This window comes from Pipistrellus hanaki (genome assembly GCF_964339955.1).
Source record: "Pipistrellus hanaki genome assembly, chromosome: 2".
NCBI lineage: Eukaryota > Metazoa > Chordata > Mammalia > Chiroptera > Vespertilionidae > Pipistrellus > Pipistrellus hanaki.
In genome coordinates this window covers 181,993,289-182,021,218 of record NC_140504.1, presented here as the reverse complement: position 1 = coordinate 182,021,218, position 27,930 = coordinate 181,993,289, and the positions used below count along the sequence as shown (strand labels likewise).

The following is a 27,930-nucleotide window of genomic DNA, read 5'->3' as shown; positions in this document are numbered from 1 at the left end:
AGTATTTGTTACTGATATTCTGTCATTTTCATGGGAATGAGTACAGTAAACAAACAAACAAACAAAAAAAACCCACAAAAAAACAAAAACACACATAAAAGAGGGAAAAGCCAGACATCCTAGTAAACGGCTTCTTGGAAGTTTACTGGAATGTGTCACCTGTCCACATCATGTCCTGCTCAGATTTACAGTGGTCAAGTATCAAAGAAAAGATAGCAATAAATCCAATCCACACGGCTCTTGTAAAAAGGCATCTATTTGGCTTTTTAATACAAAATGACTCAGAGAAACAGAGATAAAATTTACAAGCCAATTATTAAAACAAATCCACAATAAGCAAATTTCAGTCTCATTCCCTGTCTTCAATCTGGATGAGAAAACAGGAAACTACAAACCAACCAATGTCTGTCCCTTTGAAGAAAAAAAAAAAAAAAAGAAGAAGAAGAAGAAGAAGAAGAAGAAGAAGAAGAAGAAGAAGAAGAAGAAGAAGAAGAAAAAACCAAACAGTCCCTGAAGTCTGGCAGGTGGTTTTGAGAGGCCTCTGTAAGCTTGCTTTAATCATCCATCCTGGTGAAATGAGATGCATGGTTGCTGGAATACAGCCGCCTCCTACTGGTTTCTTGATCTTCATCTGAAGGAGGACGCTGGCTTGGGCATCTCTTGATGCCACTGATGCAGTCTGAGGTCAAGCAGCCTGGGCGTCTTCCATTCCTGATCTTCACTGGATCTCCCCCATATACAGTCTCTTGTCACTGGATGCTGAGAGAACTGAGGTGAGAGAATAGAGGATAACTGGAAATAATGAAGGCTCAAGGAGACTTGGTGCTCAAGGGCTCTTATTTCAAGAGCCAATTTTAGTATAAAAGAGCAATTGGATTTAGCTTAAACCCCCCTCCTCCTAAACAGCATTCACAGCCTGGCTTTTCCATCCACGTCCTCTCGAAATCACGAGGGGGGACTGTGCTATGGGAAATACATTACCAGGCTCTATATCTCAATGTCTCTTTTCAGTAAAACCCTAAGAAAAGACTTCAGTTATTCTAGAAAAGAAAAATCAATGTTGGTGCTTCCATTGTGTAAAAGAGCTTAGCCCTAGAGAAAGTTACATTTTCTCCTTTAAATTCAAGGCCCATTATTTACAAAACGATGGGCTGGCCAATAAAATGTGGGTTAAGTTATAAAACGAAACACTGCTCTTACCCTCACCACTTTAAACAACGGTGACTACCATTGATACCCATGTTTGCATGGACATTCACAGAAAACGGACATCCAACTTTGCCTCTATATTCTCGGGGATCCTTTTGGGAGATTCCCATAGTTTCCTTTTCCCCAGAGTCAGGACAGACTTACTGATGGGCTCGTCGGGGTGGAAAGCCACTTCATTGATGGAGCCAGCATGGCCCGGCAGCTTATACAAAATCCTCCTGCTCGTGGTATCCCACACATACACAAACCTGCAAGGCACCACAAAGAACAAAGCATGGCTTTTTAAGGAAAATGGAAGCAACTATTTATTAACCCCATGTTTATTGAATTGTATTCTGACTTTTAGAAACTAGGAATACAGATTGCGATAATTAGGCATGGACCTGTCCTTGAGAAACTGACTGGAGAAATAGGAAGAGCCAAAAATATAGGCATTACTTTCCTAAACATAAACTAAGGAAACTGGAAAGAACATGGAGGAGAAAGACAGGTTTTCCTACAGACCCCATAAAGAAATCTTCCTCAAAAAGCACCCATATAATTAGGCTGTCATTAACATCACACGCACCCAGAAATGTCTTAAAGGTAACCCAATGCATGGTAGGCTGGGAGCCTAAGTTGCAGAGGCACCTGAACTTCTAGTATTGAAACCGCATAGCCAGAGAAGGAACAGGAAATTTGTGCTACATAAACATAAGCCAAATATACACTTGACCCAAATCTTGCACTGACTCCATGAGCAGAAAGGATACTAGTATGGGAAGGGGCCAACAGAAAACAGCAAGTATGACCTTGTTTAACAGATAAGAAAACTACGGTACAGTGACTTTTCCAAGTTGACACTGTTCATCAGTATCAGAAGTAAAATCAGAACTCTTAATATATTCCAGTACTCTTCTTTGGCTTAACCCCCTCAAACACCTTTCTCCCACATCCCCCAATAAAGAAGTTCCTTTGACCCTTAACCTTGCTTGGGTCGTTTTAAACTGAAGGTAAAATAAAGAGATATTATCTTCATATTACCATGCAAAAAGAACCTGTTGGTACATTCAAAGGGCTCCTGGTTTCAACCAGGTTATACAAAGTTACACATTTGTTTTGTTCCGTCAGCACTTAAAAGGGAACACTCACCAGTGCTTGATTATAAAATGCCTAGTTCTGATGTGACAGTACTAGTAAACACTTCTAGTCTAAAATGCAAATAAACAAGGAGAGCTTTGGAATTATACTCTTTAGTTCTCAAAAGCTAGGCTCCACGGGAACTGAACAAAAGCTCCAAGCAAGATGGAAAAGAAGCAGGAACCCTATCTGCCTACAGACTCCTTGGCTCTGATGCTCATGCTCTCCCTACTGTCTTTTTTCCTGCCAAGCACAAGTCACTGTCCTCATGAATCCAGCTGAGGACGATGTGCCATGGTGAAAAAGTGTATGAGCTCTGGAGTCAGAAAGACCTGGGTTCAAGTCTCAGTGCAACTATTTAATAGCTAAATAACTTTAGACAATTATTTAAGTAACTTCTCTGAGCTTCTCTTCCCTTAGTCGTATGGAGATAATATTGTTCCCATAGCTTAGTTGAGAGAGTAAGATACGGTAATGTATGCGAAATGCCTGGCACACAAAATTAATGATACCTATTGCTACGACAAACGCAATTATTATTAATTATCAAAATACAATAATATGAAATCAAGAGGTTAAATAAATCGCTCAGAGTGGAAAGACTGGCTGGTCTTCCCATAGTCTGTGATGGGACTTTTGAAGGGATTCAAGTCTGAACATGAGGAGGGAGGTGATTTGCAAAGAGAGAGGGGAAATCTGCCAAATCCAGGCCAAGCTGAAAAGCAGTTTTCTGAGGAGAGTCACATTTCCCAGGCACTTAAAGGCCAGCAGAACCCAGATCTCCAAAGGTCTACTTCAAGGCCTCACTCCCCATGGCTGCCAATTAGACGCTAAATTTAGAGGGTTCCATGTCCTCCCGTTACTCTGGCATGGCAACGTTCGGCAGGAACCAGGCTCTTTATGTAACAGAGCTGCTTGCTGCCTTTGGGCTAATTGGCGAGGAGGCCTGTGAAATCTGGCCAGCCCCAGCAGGTAGACAAGCAGACTCTCCCCAGACCAGAGCCATGCTTCCACATGGAAGGTTTAAAGGAACAGTGGGGAGAGAGAGAGAGAGAGGACATTGAAAGTCAGGGCCAATGAATGTCAGAAACAAACTGCTGGGAAGAAAAGCTTAGGCAAATGTCATTTAAAAGCATAAGTACAGAGGAAAGATACAAAATTCTGTGCTGAAGATAATGTAAAAATACTTAGAATGGTTCTTACTCTGTCAGAATGCAAGATACCTTATGTTGTACATCTGTTTAAGATCTTTAGTAACCCGACAACTGAAAATCTCCTCCATTCTTTCAAGGCAGTTCTCTAAACCAGCGTTTTTCAACCGCTGTTCCGCGGCACACTAGTGTGCCACGAGATGTTGCCTGGTGTGCCGTAGGTGCAGACAAGACAAGAATTTTATAATTTTTCACTATTTTGTTTACTTAATATTTCATAATAAAGTAATTATAAAATACTTTCTTTGTGTTTATTTGATTCCTATTCAAGAGAATTACTTTATATATAGTCAATATAGGCACAGAGTTAAATTTTTTAACATTTTCTTTCTTTTTTTTTTTTTTTTTAAATATATTTTATTGATTTTGTACAGAGAGGAAGGGAGAGAGATAGAGAGCTAGAAACATCGATGAGAGAGAGTCACCGATCAGCTGCCTCTTGCACACCCCCTACTGGGGATATGCCCGCAACCAAGGTACATGCCCTTGACCGGAATCGAACCTGGGACCTCTCAGTCCCCAAGCCAACGCTCTATCCACTGAGCCAAACCGGCCTCGGCAAATTTTTTAACATTTTCTAATGGTGGTGTGCTTCGTGATTTTTTTCATGAAACAAGTGTGCCTTTGCCCAAAAAAGGTTGAAAAACACTGCTCTAAACCACCAGGAGCCCTTTCCTCCCCAGAAAATAGCCAAATACTGGTTTGTTCATTTTTCCTGGCATTAAACTTGAAAAAAAAAAAAAAAAAAAAAAAAAAAGAAGCAAACTCTGGAATTTTCAGGTATGTTCACAAATATAAAGGTGTGGGACAGACCAAAATGAGGTTTTTCTATGGCTGTGCCCGGGCCACGAACAGAAGACCCTGGAACATGTGGAAAGCCCAATCTAGCCCAGGAAAGGCTTCATGTTTATAGGATGGTGCCTGTTTCAGCAGGGAAATCTCTAGAGAGAAAGATGGGAGTGAAACCCAGAGTTTGTCACCAGAGGGCTTCCTCAATCTTTGGCATTCTACATCTGTGGCCAACAGCCTGGGCCCCCGGACATCCCTCTTCAACCTCTGTCATCCTTCCAAGCATAGGTCACCACATGCAGGGTGAAATTCGACTGCCAACCTTAGGCTAGGAATTCATTCATATAATATTACTACTAAGTGCTTAGAATAGGTCAAACACGGCTCTGGGTTCAGAGATGACTAAGATTCATTCTCTGACTTCTAGGAGCAAATAATGTTCTGGGGTGCCCTACTTACTATAAGATGTAATAAATGCTAATAAAGGTTAGGTGTACAAAGTGTGACAACAGCACAAAACAAAGAGGAATCCGTTATGCCCAAGAGGTAAAGGAGAGAGAGGACCATGAAAAATTGATAGGCATAACAGAGAGAGGTGATTACGGGATTGGGCTTAAGCTGGCAGTCAGACATCCGTCTGGCAGCCTGGGAGCCCTCGGGGGATGTCTGACTGATGGCTTAGGCCACTGTCAGACATCCTTAGCACTGCCAAAGAGGCAGGAGAGGCTCCTAACACTGCCAGTCAGCAGAGCTTGTGGCTGAGCAGAGCTTCCCCTGTGGGAGTGCACTGACCACCAGGGGGCAGCTCCTACAATGAGCATCTGCCCCTTGGTGGTCAGTGCACATCATGGTGAATGGTCGTTCCACCATTAGGGTCAATTTGCATATTACCTTTTTCTGATATAAGATAAATGCAACAGAATCAAAGAAATTGTTTATCCTTCAGGTCTAAAATGTATCCAAAGAGGGTAGAAATGATGCGCTTGCCCGACATGATCTTTAAACTTTACACAGTATATACTCCTATGTCTACTCTAGCTCAGTATCCAAACTGAATGAATTAAACATGAGAAGATACCAGCATCATTCTTTTATATTTTTTTAATAATTTTAGAGAGAGAAGAAGGGAGAGGGAGAGAAAGAGAGAAACATCAACATGGATTAGCTGCCTCCTGCACACCCCACACTGGAGATTGATCCTACAACCTGGGCATGTGCCCTGACCAGGAATCAGCCACCTCTTGGTGCATGGGTTGATGCTTAACCACTGAGCCACATTGGCCAGACAGCTCTATCACTCTTTGCCACACTTACCTGTCGGCTGAGCCAGCTGCTATCTTGCTTCCATCAGGTGACCAAGAACATCTTAGAAGATTCTGAAATAATTAATAAGCAGGAATCCAATGAATAATGTACCAAACCCTCTTTGTTAGACTACAGAATAACCAAGAGACTTTAACGTTTCTTGAGTTTTAATTATTCTCCCAAGAAAGGTGATCAGCAATTACTTTTTACTAGAGGCCCAATGCGAGGGGGCGCCCCGCCGGGGGCTGGGATCTAGCACTGGCCGCTGCGTTGTGTCCGCTGGGGTGGGGGCAGGTGCTCTTGTGTCTCCACTCTGGCCCGCCCCCAGCCCCAGCCTCCCCGCGGCCACTCGGGCTGAGGCCAGAACGCAGTTCCCTCCCAAGCGGTTGTGATACAGCCTCCTCCTGAGTGGTCATGACTCCTGTCTAATTAGCATATTCCCTGTTTATATATATAGATTCTGTGGCCCAAGACAGCATACTTTATGATTTCATACCATATAAAAACCAACTTTAGAAAATGCTTAATTTATAGTAAATCAGACTGGACCTGGCAACAAAAATTTTGTTCTACCTACAAATGGAGGCTTCCCTTTGCTCCATTTACCTTGATCCTCATTAAAAACTTTATGTTGAAGGAAAAGAAAACCAAATCCAACAAAAAATAAAATTTCGCCGAAACCGGTTTGACTCAGTGGTAAAGCGTCGGTCTGTGGACCGAAAGGTCCCAGGTTCGATTCCGGTCAGGGGCATGTACGTTGGTTGTGGGCACATCCCCAGTAGGGAGTGCGCAAGAGGCAGCTGGTCGATGTTTCTCTCTCATCAACGTTTCTAGCTCTCTCTCTACTTTCCTCTCTGTAAAAAATCAATAAAATATATTAAAAAAAAAAAAATTTCAACCTGAGGATCCAAGATGGCTGCTCGGGTATACACCTAGCCGCAGCAGCTCACAACAATTTCAAGGGAATACAACTAAAATGTAGAGTGGACATTGCCCAGAGCTACAGGTAGTCAACTGACTGAAAACTCTACAATAGGAAGGAGGGAGAAAACCAGAAGGAAAATCAGAGGAGCTGAAAAAAAACCTAAGGTACGGAGACATGCTGCGCGCTCCCACGCACGCGAACGCGAACGCGGAGAGGTCGCAGCCGGAGAGGAGGAGAGGTCTGGGTGCTGCCTGGCGTTCCCTAGCAGGAAGGAAATAGAACCCCCAGCCTGGGCTGAACCCCCGAACCGGCAGCGCTGAGCCCCAAGTTATGGGCCAGACCCTGGGGACCCAGGCTCCGGCAGGGGGAGACAATCCCGGGGAACGGCGAAATGCGGGGCCCCCGGAGTCGCGCGCACATGGCGCGCAGAGGACTGAATGTTGACTCTGATGCTGGATTACCCTAGCCGGAAGAAACAAAGCCTCCGGCGGCAGCTCTGAGCCTCAGTCCAGACCGCCCCGAACTCCAGGTCTGGGCTAGTCCCTGGGGACCCAGGCTCGGGCAGGGGGAGACGGAGCTGTGAGGTGGAGTCCTGGGAGCGCGGCGAAAGGCCGAGCCCCCGGAGTCGCGCACACTGTGCGCAGAGGACAGTCTGTTGACTCTGATCCTGGACTCCCCTAGTGGGAGGGAGAAAGAAAGCTCCAGACTGGAGGAACGCCACGAGGAGCAGGAGCCCCTGCCGGACACCGGCCAGCCGGGCGCCAGCAAGGAGCCGGGCGACGGGGCCCCCAGTGGGGGGGGTGCCCCTGAGCCTTCGACTGCTGAGCGCTGGCAACGGAGCCAAGGACGGGGGCTGCTTCCTGGGCGGCGCCGACCCCGGCAACAGGCTGGAGCAGCGCGGGAGCCCACGGAGAACAAAGGGGTGCCACAGGCCAACCTGCTGAGCTCCCAGGACAAGGAGGAAGAAACCAAAGAAGTTCTCAATGTGAAGAAATCAAGTGAGAGCAAATGATAGTAAAATTACTTAAGAAAGAATACAAAGAAGATCTTGAAAAATCAAAGACTAAGTCAGAACTCAACGCACCAGCCAACATTGCAACATAAATGCGTTTTGTTTTTTTTTTAAAAAAGAAAAAAAAAGGAGAAAAAAGGGACAGAATGTTGGAACAGCGGCGACCAGGCCTAGAGTGGCCAGGGACAAGGCAGTGGCAGCTGGGCCCGGAGCAGCAGTGGCCAGGCCCCAGAGCAGCAGCAGCCAGAACAAGAGCATCAACGGCCAGCACTGGAGCAGCCAGACCTGGGGCAGTGGCAGCCAGGCCTGAGGCAGAGGCGGCCAAGCCCAGGGTGGCCAGTCCAGGAACACCCAGACACGGAGTGGCTGGGCCCGGAGAAGCCCGGCCCAGAGCAGCCGGGTTGGGAGCAGCCAGGCCCAGAACAGCAGTAGCCAAGCACGGAGCATCCAGGCTGGGAGCGGCCAGGCTCGGAGCAGCCGGGTCGGGTGCGGCCAGGCCCGGAGCAGCGGCGGCCAGGCTGGGAGCGGCCAGGCCCGGAGCAGCTGGGTCTGGTGTGGCCAGGCCTGGAGCAGCGGCTGCCAGGTTAGGAGTGGCCAGGCCCGGAGCAGCAGCTGCCAGGCTGGGAGCAGCCAGGTCCGGAGCAGCCGGGTCTGGTGTGGCCAGGCCCGGAGCAGCGGCTGCCAGGCTGGGAGCGGCCAGGCCCAGAGCAACAGCTGCCAGGCTGGGAGCGGCCAGGCCCGGAGCAGCTGGGTCTGGTGCGGCCAGGCCCGGAGCAGCGACTGCCAGGCTGGGAGCGGCCAGGCCCGGAGCAGCCGGGTCTGGTGCGGCCAGGCCCGGAGCAGCAGCTGCCAGGCTGGGAGCGGCCAGGCCCGGAGCAGCCGGGTCTGGTGCGGCCAGGTCTGGAGCAGCAGCTGCCAGGCTGGGAGCGGCCAGGCCCGGAGCAGCCGGGTCTGGTGCGGCCAGGCCAGGAGCAGCGGCTGCCAGGCTGGGAGCGGCCAGGCCCGGAGCAGCCGGGTCTGGTGCGGCCAGGCCCGGAGCAGCGGCTGCCAGGCTGGGAGCGGCCAGGCCCGGAGCAGCCGGGTCTGGTGCGGCCAGGCCCGGAGCAGTGACTGCCAGGCTGGGAGTGGCCAGGCCCGGAGCAGCAGCTGCCAGGCTGGGAGCGGCCAGGCCCGGAGCAGCCGGGTCTGGTGCGGCCAGGCCAGGAGCAGCGGCTGCCAGGCTGGGAGCGGCCAGGCCCGGAGCAGCCGGGTCTGGTGCGGCCAGGCCAGGAGCAGCGGCTGCCAGGCTGGGAGCGGCCAGGCCCGGAGCAGCAGCTGCCAGGCTGGGAGCGGCCAGGCCCGGAGCAGCCGGGTCTGGTGCGGCCAGGCCAGGAGCAGCGGCTGCCAGGCTGGGAGCGGCCAGGCCCGGAGCAGCCGGGTCTGGTGCGGCCAGGCCAGGAGCAGCGGCTGCCAGGCTGGGAGCGGCCAGGCCCGGAGCAGCAGCTGCCAGGCTGGGAGCGGCCAGGCCCGGAGCAGCCGGGTCTGGTGCGGCCAGGCCAGGAGCAGCGGCTGCCAGGCTGGGAGCGGCCAGGCCCGGAGCAGCAGCTGCCAGGCTGGGAGCGGCCAGGCCCGGAGCAGCCGGGTCTGGTGCGGCCAGGCCCGGAGCAGCGGCTGCCAGGCTGGGAGCAGCCAGGCCCGGAGCAGCGGCTGACAGGCTGGGAGCGGCCAGGCCCGGAGCGGCCGGGACCGGAGCAACCGGTCCCAGAGCAGCCGGGTCGGGTGCGGCCAGGCCTGTAGCAGCAACAGCCAAGTCCAGAGCAACTAGGTCGGGAGCGGCAGTGACCAGACCCGGAGCAGCTGGTTGTGGAACGAACCAGAGCAACAGAGGCCAGGCCCGGAGCAGCCAGGCCCGAAACAGCTTGCTCCTCGCCTGTACCTGCCCATGGCTGCCTCTCAGACATGGCTGGAAACTTTTGCGGGAACTTGAGGGTTTGCTGAATCAAGTGATGAAGGCTTAGATCTGGATGTGTTGAGTTAGTATAGCGCTGGGGTGTTGATCTGTGAGTGCCTTGGGTGGGGCCTGGATGAGGCTGGTTGACCTATTTGAAAATGTCTTTTGTGTGAAGTGTATCATTGGGCATGTGGAGGTATTATTGATATGAGAAAATGCTAAGTAACAGATTTACTATCTGAAAAGGGATTTACTATCGGGGAAAGGGAGGGAGGAAGAGACTGAACATAAACTGTGCACCTATGGATGAGGACAATGGGGGATGGGGAGGGGGCAGAGGGTGGGGTGGGAACCTGGTGGAGGGAGGAAGAAATGAGGAACCTTTGTAATAATATGAACAATAAAGATTGATTTAAAAAAAAAAACAAAAAAAACAAATAATATTGTGACCATGTAAAATACAATAATGGTTACTAGAAAGAGTGAAAACAAATTAAATAAATTATACAAACATTATGGATTAAAAAAAACAAACAAAAAAAACAAAAAAAAACATACAACCTACATACAACCTGCTTGTCTTAAAAACTAAGCTAAACTTGTACTTTGGAATTTTATCTATTTTATTTATTTATTCATTACCTGCTGCAATGCTTAAAAAGTCAGAGGTTTTAGATTAATATAAAGTAAAATCATCATAATATTCGCTAGATAAAAGAAAGTACTTAAATTTTAAATTTAGAGCTGACAAAGTAAACAGAGTATGTTCAAAAGAGATTAGTGAGTCGCTACCCTCATGGCTCAGTAACATGGACTTGAAAATCTACTGAAATGAGTATTTAAAGTCAGTGTTCATGTGAAGACGGCCCACAGCTTCTACTGCTGCATGATACTGACAGATAAAGAGGTCTTCATTTACCTTTTGATTTCTACTGCTTAATAAATCAGTGAGCTGTAATAGTTCATATATTGGGGAAGCTGCTGCGAAAATTGGGCTGAAGTCCTGCTCTCATTGTCCTTGTACCTCTCCAGAATAAACTGCCTTTTGGTAAAATAAATCTCATAAAAAAAAAAAAAAAAAAAAAAAAAAATTTCATTTACAAAGTTAAACTATCTTAATGGGATCTCAAAAGAGTCTCTATTATCAAATTATCTTGGGAGAAAGCTGCTTTTAAGAGCTGACCTGGGCTTTGTGAGTTTAGAAGACATTTCTCTCTCTCAGAACTTGGGCCACAGTGCTTACTGCAGAGAGAGACGTACTCTCGGGGCTCTGAACAGCTGGTCACTGGGCGGTGACGGAGGATGTTTGGGTAATAGCCATAGGAGCCTGGGTCCCATTTGGAACACAAACCTAAGAGGGTTAAAGTTACCAAGGAATTAAAAGGATATGAGTGTCTTATTAAAGTTGGAAATCCTAAATTGGAGGGTTGGTGCCATCACCATTTATCTATGCGATAGCCTTCTACTAATTTTTTTTTTCTAGCAAGGACAATTTTGATGAAGAACAGTGTTACTGGAATGCAGCCCTTTAGTAGAGCTATTGATCTCTAGCCTCAGCACCATCTCTCTCTTTTAAAATTTAAATTGAGATAAAACCGACATAACATTGTATTAGGTGTACAACATAATGATTTGATGTATATAGATACTGCACCGTAGCACAATCTTGAATGTTTCTTCGAATCAAAAGGACAGAACTCTTTTGCTATGCTGAACTCACCTTTTCGAAGTTGTGGACATTTCCTTGAAATATCTTTACACATCTCTCTTTGGGAGCAAATGGCCGGACATCCCAGACCCGAACTGCAAATTCAAATAAACCGAGCAAAACAGTTATCAGCCAGAGGCCCCCTGAGGACCCAGCTGAAATCGACAGATGCTATTTCCTGGGGGGAGGAGGCCAATATGGTACAATGCTACCTGGTAAGGCTCTCTCCTTTTGCTAAGAGGAATAAAATGCATTCAAGTCCCATTAACTGGGTCTATGGGCACAGGGATGAGGGGGCAGGAAGGAGAAATGTCAAACACACTGCTGGGGATTTGCAACAGAGAATACTTTGGCGTGACAATGATTTCAACAGAACATTTTGCAAATGTTCTGCCAACCCAAAGAGTCAGTTAACAAAGCTTTGATATGACAATCTAACCATCATTGACTACTGTGACATTCAATCTATAAAAATCAAACTCAGGACTAACCTTTTATAAATTTGCTCAGAGGGGCACCTGGCAGTCTAAACTTGAACAAGGTAAAATATATATCAAAAGAGCACTGTACCAAGAATCAGAAAGCGAACTTTTGATTCCATTTTTAGCTATATTATATATATGGGTGGTATCAGAAAAATAGTGAGGTTCTTTGTGTTTTGGTCTCCTCTGTAAAAAGGCATTAGCAAGGGTATTTTAATGATTAAATATGATAATATACATGAAAGGGTTCTAAAAGATTGGAGGCAATAAACAAAAATAAAGAATTTGTAATTTTATTATATAGCCATAACAAAAAATTCCTCTTCTTCTTAATTTAATAACCATTTAGGGAATCTCATCTTTCCTTACTGTAAACAACGTTAGATTCAATCAATGGTAAATCCATTGACATCAGAATGTATGTATAAATACCCACAGTGAGCAGTGTGAAAAAAATAATTCTTCAAGTCAGAGAGGCATAAAAAGGCAAAGCTGTGCATAAAAGTTTGCTACAGAGCTGACAAACAGTCAGAAGGTAAAGAATATTCATGCATTCCACAAATATTTATTGAGCACGCATTGAGCGCTAGGCACTGTTTTCATTACAAAATGTCAGTGAAAACAACACCTCCCAACAAGCCTATGAACTGTGTACCTAAGGGGTATTTCCAAAAATATTAAGCATATAATCCAACAAGCCACCATCCTTTTCTGCTATATTCATTCTCCTACTCAACAACTCAAAAACAAGCAAAGATAAGAGTGTGTACAAATTCAGAATGTTGAGTTGTTTTAATGAAGGTCTCTTGTCACAACAATGCGTTGGAGTGGGGAAGGAAGACATACCGGCAGAAAGAGCACAATTGAGACTCAACAGGTCTTTCAATCATCCAAGTTGGAGCTCTCTGAAAATGCCTGAGAACTGCCTTGGATGAATCTCCAGACTCATCTTTTTAAAAAAATCAAATCAGGAGTTTCTCGAATCTTGCTTGAACCCATACAGCATAGCAGGGCTAAAATGGGCCTTAAAAGTAAAGTCCATTCCTCTTCTTTATCAGTGTAGAAACTGATGCCAAGAGAAGTGTTATGTGCAAAGTTGCTCAGGGAATAGGTGGCAGATCTGGGACTAGAATCCTTTTTCTATTACGTGTTCTCCTAATTGCTCTGGTGAAACCTGTGAGCCATCCTGACTCTATCCTTGGACCCTTATTTATCCTAGCACACATTTAAAAAAAAAGTTTTTATTGATTTCAGAGAGGAAGAGGGAGAGATAAACACATTAATGAATGTGCATATCTCCTTTGTCTTGACCTTAAAACTTTGTTTTTTTCTATATAAAATAAACACACTATAAAAAAACATAACAAACATTAATGATGAGAGAGAATCATGGATTAGCTGCTTCTTACATGCCCCACACTGGGGATGGAGCCACAATCCCGGCCTGTGCTCTGACTGGGAACTGAACCTGGTTCATAGTCAACGCTCAACCACTGAACCAGGCAGGCCCTCTGGGCCCAGCACACATTTCTAACACCCGATGTCCACTTTCTTTAGGCATTTGGAGTGCTGTCCTTTCCAGAGTTACCTGTATTGTCCATTGCATTGGACAGAAGGTAAGAGCCTTCAGAACTTAAACTCAGGCCAGTCACTGAATCCGCATGGCCTCTCATGGTGTAGGTCAGCTTGTTTTGACGCAGGTCCCAGACCTACAAAACAAGAAGGTGCTCTTAGAAATCAAGTTGTGAATAGCAAAGAAATACGTAGAATTACTAAAGAGTCAACTGTCCAGAGAAATTGGTATCCCTTCTTAAACTGGCTCCAGAGCAAGAATTACTTTATCACAAAATACAGGATTTCTATCAGAGAGAAAAAACTCATCTTTCTAAAAAGGGAGCCAAGTAACTATATTTGACTAGATAGATACAAACAAATAAATGTCAAATATTAGGTAAACTAACAACCTATGAACCAGGCTCAATCCCCAGTGTAAGGCATGCAGGAGGCAGCTGATCAATGATTCTCTCTTCATCAGTGTTTCTATCTCTCCCTCTCTTTTCTTTCTTTCTTTCTTTTTTTTTTTTTTTTTTAATATATTTTATTGATTTTTGTACAGAAAGGAAGGGAGAGAGATAAGAGAGTTAGAAACATCAATGAGAGAGAGTCATCGATCAGCTGCCTCTTGCACACCCCCTACCCGGGATATGCCCGCAACCAAGGTACATGCCCTTGACCGGAATTGAACCCGGGGCCCTTCAGTCCCCAAGCCGATGCTCTATCCATTGAGCCAAACCGGTCCCGGCTCCCTCTCCTTTCTTCTCTATCAATAAAACATATTTTTAAAAATGCTTAAACTATGATTCTTAGCAATTAAAAATAAACTATAACTATATAAAAACAAGTAAACATGTTATATAAAAAAGACATGATTGCATATAAAATGTATAAAATAAGTTAATATGCAAAGATACAGACTTAAAATTTTTCACTTAATGTCATATATGCACACACATATAATTATAAGAAAGCATATTTATTAAAAGAATGTCTGTGTAGGAAATCTAAGAGAAACATTTCAGCTGGAAGAAACTTAATATCAAGTAGAAAAAAAATATATGGTTTATTAAGTATGGCTCATCAACACATTCTGGTCAAGGGCATCTACCTCGGAATCAGGTTCGATCCCTAGCCCTGGCCTTGGTGCGTGCAGAAGGTGATGAATGGATTTCTCTCTCTCACATCGATGTTTCTGTCTGTCTCTCCCTTCCCTTCCACTGTCTCTAAAAACCAATAAAAAATATCCAGGTGAGGATTAAGAAAAACAAAACAATATAAAACAAAAAAATGCTTAGCATATATATGTCTAGCATACAGAAGGCCCTCAATAACTGATAGGTATCATCAAGCTACTCCTAAAAATCACTCTGAAGACCAAATGTAAAAATGTGAGCAATTAAGCAAATATAAAGAATACAAACCAATATTTATATTTACATAGACTATAATGATGTGAAAACATATAAAAGAAAATAGAAATGGTCTGGAATGTCATATACAAAAGGAATAGCAATTTTGTTAATGTTGTTGGTATTGTACAAAATTTCCTCCAAATTTGATTTAATGTTGCCATGTAGTTTTTCTAAGTTAAAGAAAAAAATCTGCTGTCCCTTTTGGCAACTAAGGCATGTGCCTCATCTAGAAATGAGTTTGGTGTTGTCAAAGTAATAATCAAGGCAGACAATTCCACTTCCCCATCAATAGTTCATTCATGTGTGGAATCCAACACACTTTATATACAATCACTTTTTTGTCAAGATGTGTGTTGGCTCAATAATGAAGAAAACTTAAAATGGCTGACACTTTTTTATTCAGAGAAGGCACTGCTGAAATCTTTAGTTTATTAACAACCAAGAGAGAATGCAATTCACCATCCCTTACAGCACCTGATGCCATTTCCAGACTTTCCCCATTAGGGCCTGCACATGGTATTTGTATAGGCCAAAATGTATTGGGATTTGACATAGAAAGAACGAATAGGGCACTAATTTCAGGGGGAAAAATTACATATATATTTTTTTATTTTAGAGAGAGAAAGGAGAGGGAGAGAGAGATAGAAACATCAATGATGAGAGAGACTCACTGATCAGCTGCCTTCTGCACAATCCCCACCACAACCTGGGCATATGCCCTTATCAGGAACTAAACTGTGACCTCCTAGTTCATGGGTTGACATTCAATCACTGAGCCACACCGACCAGGCTTAAGCAAAATGTTTTATATCTCATTAGTGGAAAGTACTTGATTTAAAAAAAAAAAGTCACAATCTCTGCTCTCAATGAAGCACTTGGGCAAGGTATGAAAGATGAGGTACTTTTTTACTTCAACAAAGGAAAGAAGTATTCCTAGGCAAAAATAATGTGTGAAAACAGAGACAATTAAATGAATTAATAACATAAAGCTCTAAGAACAATGCCTGACACAAAGTAAGCATCTACATAAGTGTTAGATGCATTTATACGAGCAACCCTTGACTTAGGAAATCAATAAAGATAGGACAGAAGAAAAGAAGATCTAAATTTCTATGTTCCTTCTCATTGTTAATAAGTGTAAGCTCTACAATCTCAGAAGTTTGAAAAGATTCTCCTCTGTAAAGACAGTGAAAGGGAAATATAACACAAACACCAAACATACCTTGATATCATTGTCTATCCCACCAGAAATAATCTGATCGCTTGTGTCATTGAAGGTCACAGCCAACACCTGGTAGGTATTCTGAAATGTCTGGATGGCTGCTTTCTTCCGGATGTCCCAAAGCTGAAGCAGAAAACAGAGGAGTCTACAGTAACAGCACTTCAAGAAGTAATTGCATCATACACCCTAAGTTTAGCCCAAGGACTTTGTAGAGGTGAATCCACCTCTAATAGGGGCCTGTTCAGAAACTCCATTGGGTATCCTAGGAACACGGTGAGAAGTGACCACAATTTTGCCAGCGTATCTGAAGGTTGGTGAAACAAATCACTTTGGTTATATTTTCAGAGTCCTTTGTTAAAATTTAAATAAACATAGTTAATCAATATGTCCTTAGAGTGGAAAACCTCTACCTGCTTAGTTCATAAGTCCTTAGTACAGCAAGGATATAATCAGACCAGTGTGTTCAAATGGTATGTCCTACCTTATTAGTAGGCTACAACTCACATAAAAAAAATATGTACATTGCCCTAGCTGGTTTGGCTCAGTGGATAGAGCGTCAGCCTACGGACTGAAGGGTCCCAGGTTCCATTCCAGTCAAGGGCATGTACCTTGGTTGCGGGTACATCTCCAGTAGGGGGTATGCAGAAGGCAGCTGATTAATGTTTCTCTCTCATCGATATTTCTAACTTTCTATCTCTCTCCCTTCCTCTCTGTAAAAAAATCAATAAAATATACTTAAAAAAATATGTACATAGACAGCAAAAACTGCAGAGTAGGGAATTTTAAGACTGTCCCTCCCCAAAAGCAGAGAATTATCTAGCAAAAAAAACCTAGCAGAATAAACTTTATCAGAATTCTAGAAACTAATAAAAAATTAATAGCAACCAGGCAAACATTTAATGAAGTAAACATAAACCCTGGGTCTTAGGAAGAGTTTTGTGGTGTTTTAACTTACCCTTGCTCCATCCCGTAACCCAACAATACCTTTGAAGACAACAGTCCATATTCCCAGTGTAGGTTCCCAGGATAGGAAGAACAAAATGGACCTTATTCTTAAAAAACATGGTTGTTTTTACCTGTCTGGTGGCACCCTGAGGATGAGCTCAAAGAGTTTTCCTTTCTTTGCCTAACTTGGAACTCTCCCAAGGCAGAGGTATTTATCCAAAACACTTACACGCAAATAATGTGCTAGGCTCTGCTTGCTGAAGCAAGGACTAACAGTTTGGGCAAACAAAAGACAGCCAGACACTGGGGACTGAGAGTGGGAGAATGAGACAACCTGGAGCACAGGAGAGGCTTTGAAAAGCACTAACACATTCCCGGGACTCTAAAGGTCGTTTGCATGCCCGCGGCTGTGCACATGCTCAGAAAATAACCGAGAAGCCCCCACACTCTCACCTGCAGGCTCCGTAAAAGCAGGAAATGAAGGCTAATGCCGAGTTGGAACTGCCTGGCTGAGAGGTGAAGGCAGGCCCCAACACATACACACAGTCAATCTGCAAAGACCAGGAGAGTTCCCCAAACCCCTCAATTAAGAAAATCTTTGCCCAACCATTAGCAAACCACTAAGCTAATGAAATAGAGACTTCGGTGGCTACATGCAACTTTATAAAATTACACCAGAAAATTCACCAAATAAATAGCTACACCAAGCAGCAATAACAACAAACTCTTGAGGAGCATCTATTTCCAGAGTTGCCATCTCTATTATAAAAATCCCGTGGTCGCCGGGACCGGTTTGGCTCAGTGGATAGAGCGTCGGCCTGCGGACTGAAAGGTCCTGGGTTCGATTCCGGGCAAGGGCATGTACCTTGGTTGCGGGCACATCCCCAGTGGGGGGTGTGCAAGAGGCAGCTGATCTATGATTCTCTCTCATCGATGTTTCTAACTCTCTATCCCTCTCTCTTCCTCTCTGTGAAAAATCAATAAAATATATATAAAAAAAAAAAAAAAAAAAAAAAATCCCGTGGTCATGACACCAATAGCCATCACGGTGTCACAACCAAATACCAAAAGGCATCTGCTGAATGTCATATGATGTCATCATGGGAACAAGTAAGTGTTGCTCTGCTCAATTCTCATCTTCCAATGAAAGTTCATTTTTAAAAATATATATATATTTTATTGATTTTTTACAGAGAGGAAGAGAGAGGGATAGAGAGCTAGAGAAGTCGATGAGAGAAAAACATTGATCAGCTGCCTCTTGCACACCCCCTACTGGGGATGTGCCCGCAACCAAGGTACATGCCCTTGACCGGAACCTAACCCGGGACCTTTCAGTCCGCAGACCGACGCTCTATCCACTGAGCCAAACCAGTTTCGGCTGAAAGTCCATTTAAGTGCTCCTGAGAAGGAGAGGTTAGGGCAGGAAACTATTCTTATCTCCGTCCACAACTGTCTTCAAGGTGGACGGGGCTGCGTGTGTGCAAGGCAACGTGGGTGTGTGGGGACTTGACGCTGGGTCCCTCGACATGCCTGGTCTCGTGGGATTTTGTGCGGTGGGCATCTAGTATTATATATTCAACTGTCTAGTTTTCAACAAAGAAATTATGAGGCAAAGAAGCAGTAAAAAGTGTAGCCCACACAGATGAAAGAAATTAATAGTTTTTTCACAAGTGGTGCTGGGATAACTGGATAACCAGCTGAAGCTAACCCTTACCTCACACCACATGTAAAATTTAACTTGACATGAATCGAAGACCTAAATGTAAAAGCTAAAACTATAAAATTCTTAGAAGAGAACAAAAGGGTAAATATTCATGACTATGGATATGGCAATGAATTATTAGATAGGGCACCAAAAGCACAAGTGTCAAAAGAATAGATAAATTAGACTTCATAAAAACATAAAACTGTTGTACATCAAAGGAAGAGTGTCATGAAAATGAAATAACTGCCAACGGGAGAAAATACTTGCAAATCACATATCTGAGAAAGGTCTAGTATCCAGACAAAGAACTATTGTAACTCAACGACAAAAATACAACAAGCCCAATTAATAAATGGGCAAGGACTTGAATAAATATTTCTCCTCAGGTCCAGCTAGTGTGGCTCAGTGGTTGAATGTCAACCTTAGAACCAGGAGGTCATGATTCAACTCCCAGTCAGGACACATGCCCGGGTTGTGGCTCAATCCTCAGAGAGAATGCAGGAGGCAGTCAATCAATGATTCTCTCTCATCAGTGATATTTCTAACTCTCCCTCTACCTTCCTCTCTAAAATATATAAAAATATTTTTTTAAAAATTCTCTTCAGAAAATATAACAAGAGCCAATAACCACATGAAAAGATCTCAACATCATAAATAAAACAATAACTGGGTACCAGTTTACACTCATTAAGATGTAACGATATTAATAACAGTAACAAACCCACACAGAAAATAACAAGTGTTGGTGAGGATGTAAAAAAATTGGGGGTTCTTACATTAAAAAAAATCTCATACATTGCTGATGAGAATGTAAAACGATGTGGCTGCTACGGAAAACTTTAGATGTCCCTCAGAAGTTAAACATAGAAATACCATTATGTCCCAGCAATCGGACTCCTAGATATACGGCCAAGGAAAATGAAAATAGGTGTTCAAACACTTGCCCATGAATGTTTGTAGCAGCATTATTCATAAATATTTTTTTAAAAGATGGATAATTTCATGCACCGGGCCTATTAATTAGTTACTAATAAAGTTCAATTTGATAATTTGGTTAAGATGTTCTTTGACACGCTTTCTTGCATAAGATGTTCAAGGCTCATCTAGTACGTTCCCTGCCCAGTCCTAAAAGGAGCCCTGGTTCCTTTTAGTGGAAAATGGTACTTTCAAGGCCAAGCCTGAGCAGTAGATGTGCTCATTGCTGCTGGGGTGTTATTATTCCTAACCCCTCTCAGTGGCCAGTAGGAAATATATGTATACATAGGTATACACACACACACCTACATTCATTTTTTCTATATGTTTGCATACTGAATGTCATGAATTCACACTGATACTTCCAATTTGATACCAATCACACACAATGCATTTTAGTTTTCTCTACTTCAGTATTGGAACTCCTCTCTCTGACAGTGAGTAGTCTGTTTTCTATTATACTTATTGGATCAAGCTTCCTGTATAACCAACCTCCCATATCCTCTTCCACCCTTCCCCTGAATAGATACCCTTTTTCCTGAATGGCGATTCCCATTCTTGGCTAACTTTATGTGGACCCCTTCCTCATCCCATTTGGGTCATCCCTCTGTGTGAAGGAACACCTTCTTCATTCTGCTTGGGTTTTATACCCCTCTCTAGGCTGCCCTTCCATAGGGGTGCCATCTTCATCCTGCTCCGCCTCAGATACATCCCCGGTTTGGGCACCCTCAGCTAAGGTTCTGACACTATATTGCCACCAACGTGTAGATGATCCTTTTACCTCACTCTCCATGCTGGGCAGTGCCTCCTTCCTCATTCTCCAATTCCCCAGGCTGCCTACCCTGTCCGTGTGGATGCCCTCCTCACATCACTTGGGCTTTGATATGCTACTCTGGACCACTACACATACTCTTTTTATTAAAGCCCTTACCCGATGACACACTTTTATCGATTTTAGAGAGAGAGGAAGGGAGAGGTAGAGAGATATCAATATGAGAGTGAGCACATTGATTCCACACTGGGGAATGAACCCACAACCTGGATATGTGACCTGGCTGGGAATTGATCCTGCGACCTTTGGGTGCATGGGACAATGCTGATCTGAAAAAAAGCTATATATTGTATAATTCAAACTATATGACATTCTGGGAAAGGCAAAATTATGGAAATAGTAAAATGATCAATGGTTGCCAGGGCTTGAATGAATAGGCAGAGCAAAGAGGATTTTTAGGGCAGTGAAAATACTCTGTATAATACCATAGTGATGAATTCATGTCATTGTACATTTGTCCAAACCCAATGAATGTACAACACTAAAAGTGAACCCTCATGTAAACCATGGACTTTGGGTAATTATGATGTGTCAGTGTAGGTTCATCAATCATAACAGATGTGCCACTCTGGCGGGGGAGGCTGTGCATATGTGGGACAGTGGATATATAGGAAATCTCTATATCTTGCCCTCGATTTTGCTGTGAAGCTACAACTGCTTTAAAAATAGTCTTAATTTAAAAAGAATAAAAAAATCTCACTTCAGACCTACTGAACCAGAATCTGGTTGTTTTTTGTTTTTAACAGATTCTTTGAGCGATTCTGACATGCACACAGGTTGGAAATCATTGGACTAAATGACCTTTAATATCACATCCTGTGTTACTAAACTAGTATGTACTGACCTTTCTATATACTAATTTCACAATAGCCTTGTATGTGATTAGCATTGTCCCATACATGTATACTACCATGACCATTGTAAAGATTGAGAAACCGAGGATAAGAAAAGCTGCCTAAGACCACACAATTAAGTAAATAGCTGAGCCAAGAATCTAATTCAGGTGGTCTATTTTAATCCAAGATTTGGTTCTGTTAGATACGTAAAGTGTCTGTTTTGGGAAGTGACTGCTAAAACAAAGTTGTGGCAAGGAGGGTACAACACAGAGGAGTAGGCAAGATAAGGTTCACATTATGTCACCTCAGAAACTGCAACACTCAGAGACATCACCCACCTTAACTGTACCGTCATCACTGCCAGTGCAGACAAGCTGGGGGCCCCTCCTGGCCGGATAACAGGAATTCACAAAGGAAGTATGTCCCTTCAGCCTTTTAACTCTCTCACCTGTTTCACTATCCCACACTGCCACAGTTTTATCTGTGGATGCTGAGAAGAGCATACTAGAAGGTAAGAGGAAGAACAAACAAACAAACAAAAATAAGTGAATACAAATGCCAGCGAGCTCTCTTCCCCTTACCAAAATGTGCCCAACCCTTTAAGGTCACTGACATGTCCTCTGACAGTCCAGCACGTGATGCTGGAATGCCTGCCTCGCCCTATCTACCAAAATCCTATTGGTGCTGTAGATACGTTACATAGTCTACCCTAGTAAAAAAAAAAATGTCCTTCTATCATTCCCCATGATAGAGTAAACATTTAATGCAGCAGTTTTCTCAATCTTTTTCTTCTTTGTAATAGTTAAGACTTTATACATAAGATATTCTCCCACTTGGAAATATTTAATCACTCCTTGCTGCAGAGGAGAGACTAGCAATTCTTAACCCAATGGCTATGCAACTACAAACTTTTCCCTAAAAATCAAAGTTTTTATTTTGTATCTGAGGACAATTTTAAAAAAATATATATATATTTTATTGATTTTTTACAGAGAGGAGAGAGGAATAGAGTTAGAAACATCGATGAGAGAGAAACATCGATCAGCTGCCTCCTGCACACTTCCTACTGGGGATGTGCCCGCAACCAAGGTACATGCCCTTAACTGGAATCGAATCTGGGACCCTTCAGCCGCAGGCCAACACTGAGCCAAACGAGTTTCTGCTCTGAGGACAATTTTTAAGTTATAATTATTTTATAAGGCTTTCTTTACTCAAATATTAATAAGAAAATGTATACAAGGCTAAGTACCAGTTGATTCAGGGAATACTAGGTTTTACATACCAGAGGTTTAAAACAAGGAATATTTACTGAAATATCCAATGGGATTAATATCTCTTATAAACGCATTTCTATATTACTTACAATGATTCTAAAATTATGCAGTCATTAAAGTGTTTATGATAAATAGTATATTAGGCGAATAATGTTAAGGAAAAAAAGCAGCAGAGAAGATCGTAAATGTAGCTCTAACATATAAGTAAAAACCAAACAGTTTTGAGTAGGAAAAAGGCTTGAGAAAAATATAAAGTATCATAATATTAAGTTATTCTCTTTGGACTGGCGGAATATGGGCTAATTTTTCCTTGTTGTTTTTTTGTTCTTAGTTTCTTAAAATAATATTTTATTACTTTCATAATAAAAATAGCTAATTTATACATATAAAATTATTTTATTTTATGTCTTAAGAAAGAAAACAAATTTATCTGAGATGTTGATATATTAGATGATAGAAATGACATACTTTTAAATGCCTACAAGGAACAATAAACACCTTATTTGGAGTGACAGTGATAGACTAAAGCAATTGCCCAAATATAGCAGTTTTTAATAGCATAGTCTACTGAGAGAGAAAACCCAAGGATCAAAGTGAAAGGATGCCAAGGAGAATTAGTTTAAGTAACAGCTGCCATTCCACTATGCAGAACACTCACCTGCCATCTGTGTTATAATGCAGTTCCATCACGGCTCCACTGTGTCCCTTCAATGTTGCATAGTTATCACAGTCACCATAGACATTCCATAACACTGTTAGGGAGACAGGAGTTCTGTGAGCATTGCTAGGCAAAAGGAAATTTATTACTGACCATGGATGTGGGACCTATGAATTTATCAGAACAATAGTGCTTAGAACACTATTGGTTCTACCAGTTGGTCCAACTTTCCTGGCACTGTAACAAAAATAGTGCAATATTCTCACATCTTATAAGGTAAAAAAGTTAGCGGGTACAATTTTTTAGATCTTAAATTTCCTATAATATTAAAAAAGCTGACACTCACTATTGCTCATCTCCTATTAATATAATATAACTGTAAAATGGCAGCACTTATGGAAAACTGAGGAAGCACAAATGACTTGAAGGTCACATGGCAATGATTTTATCTGACATTTACTTAATCCACATGTAGTAAGTACCTAAAACATGTCAGGTACTGGGATAAAACAAGGTAAATGAATAGACACAGTTGCTATCCTCAATGAGCTTGCCCTAGTGAGGAGTAAAATTTAATGAGAATTATTAAGGAACACCTCTATACATGAGGCTTCTGTTACCTTCTTTTTCACTTTTTCTCATGACTTCCCCAAAGTGATTTTCTCTACCTATTTCTCAAAAAATGGGTTTTCCTCCCTATGAGTTGAGAATCTGGTAGCAGATCCTAATAATGTACAGACAGATTATCCAAGTGAACTGCCACTTTAAGGGTCCCCCTTCCTTCTCATTTGCTAAGATTCTGAGAGTGAACCAAGAGAAGGGTCTCTTGCCTTTGGGGGAAAGAAATGGTCTTTTTCTCTTTATTACTCCCACTAGAGGCCCAGTGCACGAAATCCATGCACTGTGTGTGTGTGTGTGTGTGTGTGTGTGTGTGTGTGTCCCTCAGCCCAGCCTGCACCTTCTCCAATCTGAGACCAGTTGGGGGATGTCCGACTGCTGGTTGGGATCGGGTCTAAACCAGCAGTTGGACATCCCTCTCACAATCCAGGACTGCCAGCCAGATCACCCCCTAATCACTCCCTTGCCAGCCTGATTGATACCTAACTGCTCCCTGCCGGCTCAGTCCTCCCCAAGTGCTCTCCCCTGCAGGCCTGGTCCTCCCCAAGTGCTCTCCCCTGTAGGCCTGGTTCCCCCCCAACTGCCCTGCCGGCCTGGTTGCCCCTAACTGCCCTTCCTGCTGGCCTGGTTGCCCCTAACTGTCCTCCCTGCCGGACTGGTTACCCCTAATTGCCCTCCCCTGCTGGCCTGGTTTCTCCCAACTGCCTTCCCCTGTAGGCCTGGTCCCCCCAGCTGCTCTCCCTCCCTGCTGGCCTGGTCACCCCCAACTCACCTCCCCTTCTGGCCTGATTGCCCACAACTACCTTCCCCTGCCAGTCAACTTAGACCACATGGGGGTGGCCATTTTGTGGGAGGGTGTACAGGTGAATTTGCATGTTTCTCTTTGATTAGTGTAGACAGGATTAATCGTTAACCCTAGAATTCTTATCTTGCTAAATCAGCTTAAGATTTGCCCCCATGAGGAAGATATTCTCAAACTAGGGCAACTCACTTTCCAACCAGTAACATAATTCCTTCCGTATTTACCACTTGGACTCTGAGTTCTACAATCAAGATCATTCAGCATTTTCACAACGATGTAGTTTGTTATGTGACCAAATCAGACTGATACCTTCTGTGGCACTAAAGGTTTTCAAAAAATAATCACTACTTATTCCAGATTCAAACACTATGCCTTACATATCAGTCGGTCGAATCCTGCAGATGCCAAGGTGGATCCATTGGGGTGAAACTTGCAGCAGTACACTTCGCCTTCATGTCCTGAGAGAAGCATGATTGGGGCTTGAAGGGAGGAACACCTTGGAGGCCCCTAAACAAAGAAGAGAAATACAGGCTAGTCATTGCATACTGGCAAAGGAAGCTGCAAATTAGGAAGTGGATGTAGGGAAAAGAGAAGGGAAACAATGACCGGTGGATTTCTCCTGATCTAGAGAACTCTTCTCACAAGTTATGCCTCCAATTGGATACTTTCCTGCTGAAGTTGCCAGTGTCTGCCTGCTTTACTAACTTTCCTATCCCCCATCCTGCTCCTGTCTCAGAGCCAACTAATTGCTCACACATGTTAAACTCATTTCTACCTCGGGATCTTTACACTTGTTGCCCTGACAGGAATCCGCTTCCCCTAGATCAGTGTTTCCCCAAGTTTGGTATGCGTACCCCCAGGGGTACATGTTGCACCAGTTTGGTGGGGATATGCACTGCACCGTGCTTAGCTGCGCCTAATTCTACGTTCTCATGAGTACGAGGGATACTCAGTGTTACGAAAATTATAGAAGGGGTACACATATGTCAAAAGTTTGGGAAACACTGCTAGATTTTCCTGTTTGGCTCTTTTCAAATGTTTTTGTTTAGAATCGAACTCAAGCAGCACCCAACCTCCCCTCTGTGTTTCACTAACTCTACTGTATCCCCTCACTGCACTTATCATTACCTGAAATTCCCTCCTTGTGTATTGGTTTACATATTTGCCTTTTTCCTCACTAGAAAAGCTCTGTGAATGCAGGGATCCTGCCCGTGTCATTCAACACTCTTTTCCCAATCGCTAGCTCATTTAATGGATGAGTGAATGATTGAACTGAGCAACAGTTCAGGGTACAGATTATTGGGAATGGCCTTTTGATTATGATTTTTTTTTTAAATTAGTATTTTTAATTGATTTTTTCACAGAGAGGAAGGGAGAGGCATAGAGAGCCAGAAACATCGATGAGAGAGAAACATCGACCAGCTGCCTCCTGCACAACTCCCACCGTGTGCCTGCAACCAAGGTACATGCCCTTGACCGGAATTGAACCTGGGACCCTTCAGTCCGCAGACCGACGCTCTATCGATTGAGCCAAAATGGTTTCGGCTTGATTATGATCTCGAAATTAAGTCTAGGCATGAGCAATATGCTGGGACCTGGGCTGATATTCATATTTGCGAGGTAGATGAACAAGTACATTATTAACAATCCCCAAATTTCTTCAGTAGTTTCCAGCTTATTCATTTATTTTAAGAAATGCTATGTGCCAGGCACTGTTGTAAGCAATGGGAAAATAAATGGAGTTTGCTTTCAAGTGAGAAGCAGGAAGAGAAAGAGGGACAGAGAGAACACAAGTAAAATATATAGATGGTTTTAGGTGCTTTGAGGAAAAACACAGCAATATGGGTTAGTAAGCACTGGGCATTGCAATTTAAAGGGGACCAGAAAAGCCCTCCCTAAAAAAGTGGTATTTAAGGAAAGATTTGGAGGATATGAGTATATAAACCAGATGCACATTTGGAAGAGTACTCCAGTAGAGGAAACAGCAAATGCAAACACTTTTAGGCAGTGTGATTGGAGCAAGTGTGAGCCATGGAAAATTGGTAGATCAGAGAGGTAAAGCGGCAAAAAGGGCCAAAGGTTGTAAGGATTTTGGTTTTGCAGTGAGTGAAGTGGAAAGCCACCAAAGTTTTCAGCAAAGGGTAATGGAATCTGACATTCAGAAGGCTTCCTCTGGCGTCTGGTTTGAGAACAGAATGATGACCCAGGAGCAGAAACAGGAATACCAGTTAGGACCTTACTGCAATAATGCCAAGTGAGATAGTAATAGCTTAGATCAGGAACTAGTGATGGAGGTGGCACAAGTGGTAGCCGTTTGTAGATCTATTTTGAAATGGTGCCAGGCGGATTTGAGGACACAGGCTTCTTTATCTGAGGCTAATAGAAGGAGAGGTATGATCACTACCTCTATCTTACAAGAAATGTAAAAAGAAGAAAAAAAAAAGAAAAAAAAGAATTGAGTCTGGGTTTAAGATGTTTCCATCACTACTAGGTAAGAGTTTGTCTTCCCATCTACAAAGTGGAATAACAGTTCCTAACTCTTACCAAGATTAATGGAGTCTTCATTTAAAATAAAATAACCTAATACAAGGCCTCAATGAATATTAACTATTCTCGGGTTGTTGTTAATAGTGTAGAGAAATACAGGGAAAAACAACTTGCCCAAAGTGAGCAAGATCATTAATTTCATTCCTTCCCTCATTCATTCATTCATTCACTCACTCATTCAATATTCTCCATCCTCCCACTCTTGCAACTTTTCTGAATGTGTACTCTACGCTGAATCCCTGCAAGGTTTAGGATACGAAAACCTCGATCTTGATTTTGAGGTCAAAATAAGGATCCTTAACTTTCATTCTAACCCATCCTCACAGGGAGATCGAGACGCTGAAAACGGGTGTCAAACAGGGAGACGTATGGAATCTCCGGAGGGTGTCGGCCGCTTTTACAGTGTTTTTCTGCCTTAACTCCAGGTAGAGGTTTTCGTGCCGCCCCACAGTAGGCGGAAAGGGCCGCTGCTGGACCACCCGGTGCAGCTCTCAGAGGAGGAAGATGAGCTGAAGGCCGCAGGCCGCCGGCTCCTTCACTCACCGCTTGCAGCAAGGCCCCCGGCGCCGCCTGCTGCTGTCCCGCTCCGGGGCCCGACCCCGCCGCTCCCAACAGCAACTCATGCCGCGGCCTCTTGACTGGAACCAGCGGCAACTCTGGACCCTTGCGCTTCTGCTGTTCAATCATGGCGGTGGCCGCTCTCCTCCGACACCCTGAGACCCCGCGCGACTGGTTCCGACTTAGTCCTTCCCTAGCACATCCGGCTTGGAGAGGCCAATCGGCTTCCAGTACTCTCAGCGCCCACGGATGGGCTCCTCCTATTGGTCATATCTCTCTGACGTCACGGAATCATGATT

At 43.7% G+C, this 27,930-nt stretch overlaps 1 protein-coding gene across 1 annotated transcript; it reads right to left on the bottom strand.

Moving 5' to 3' along the window:
• Positions 1–238: 238 nt before the first annotated feature.
• On the bottom strand, positions 239–27,823 carry SNRNP40 (small nuclear ribonucleoprotein U5 subunit 40). Its single transcript, XM_084873116.1, has 10 exons — positions 27,617–27,823; positions 24,904–25,033; positions 23,107–23,200; positions 21,513–21,678; positions 15,882–16,004; positions 13,279–13,399; positions 11,221–11,303; positions 5,643–5,704; positions 1,354–1,457; positions 239–768 (listed from the first exon to the last, which is right to left on the bottom strand). The coding sequence occupies exons 1-10, from the start codon at positions 27,758–27,760 to the stop codon at positions 719–721; spliced, it is 1,077 nt and encodes a 358-aa protein (XP_084729242.1). The 5' UTR covers positions 27,761–27,823; the 3' UTR covers positions 239–718.
• Positions 27,824–27,930: the final 107 nt, after the last annotated feature.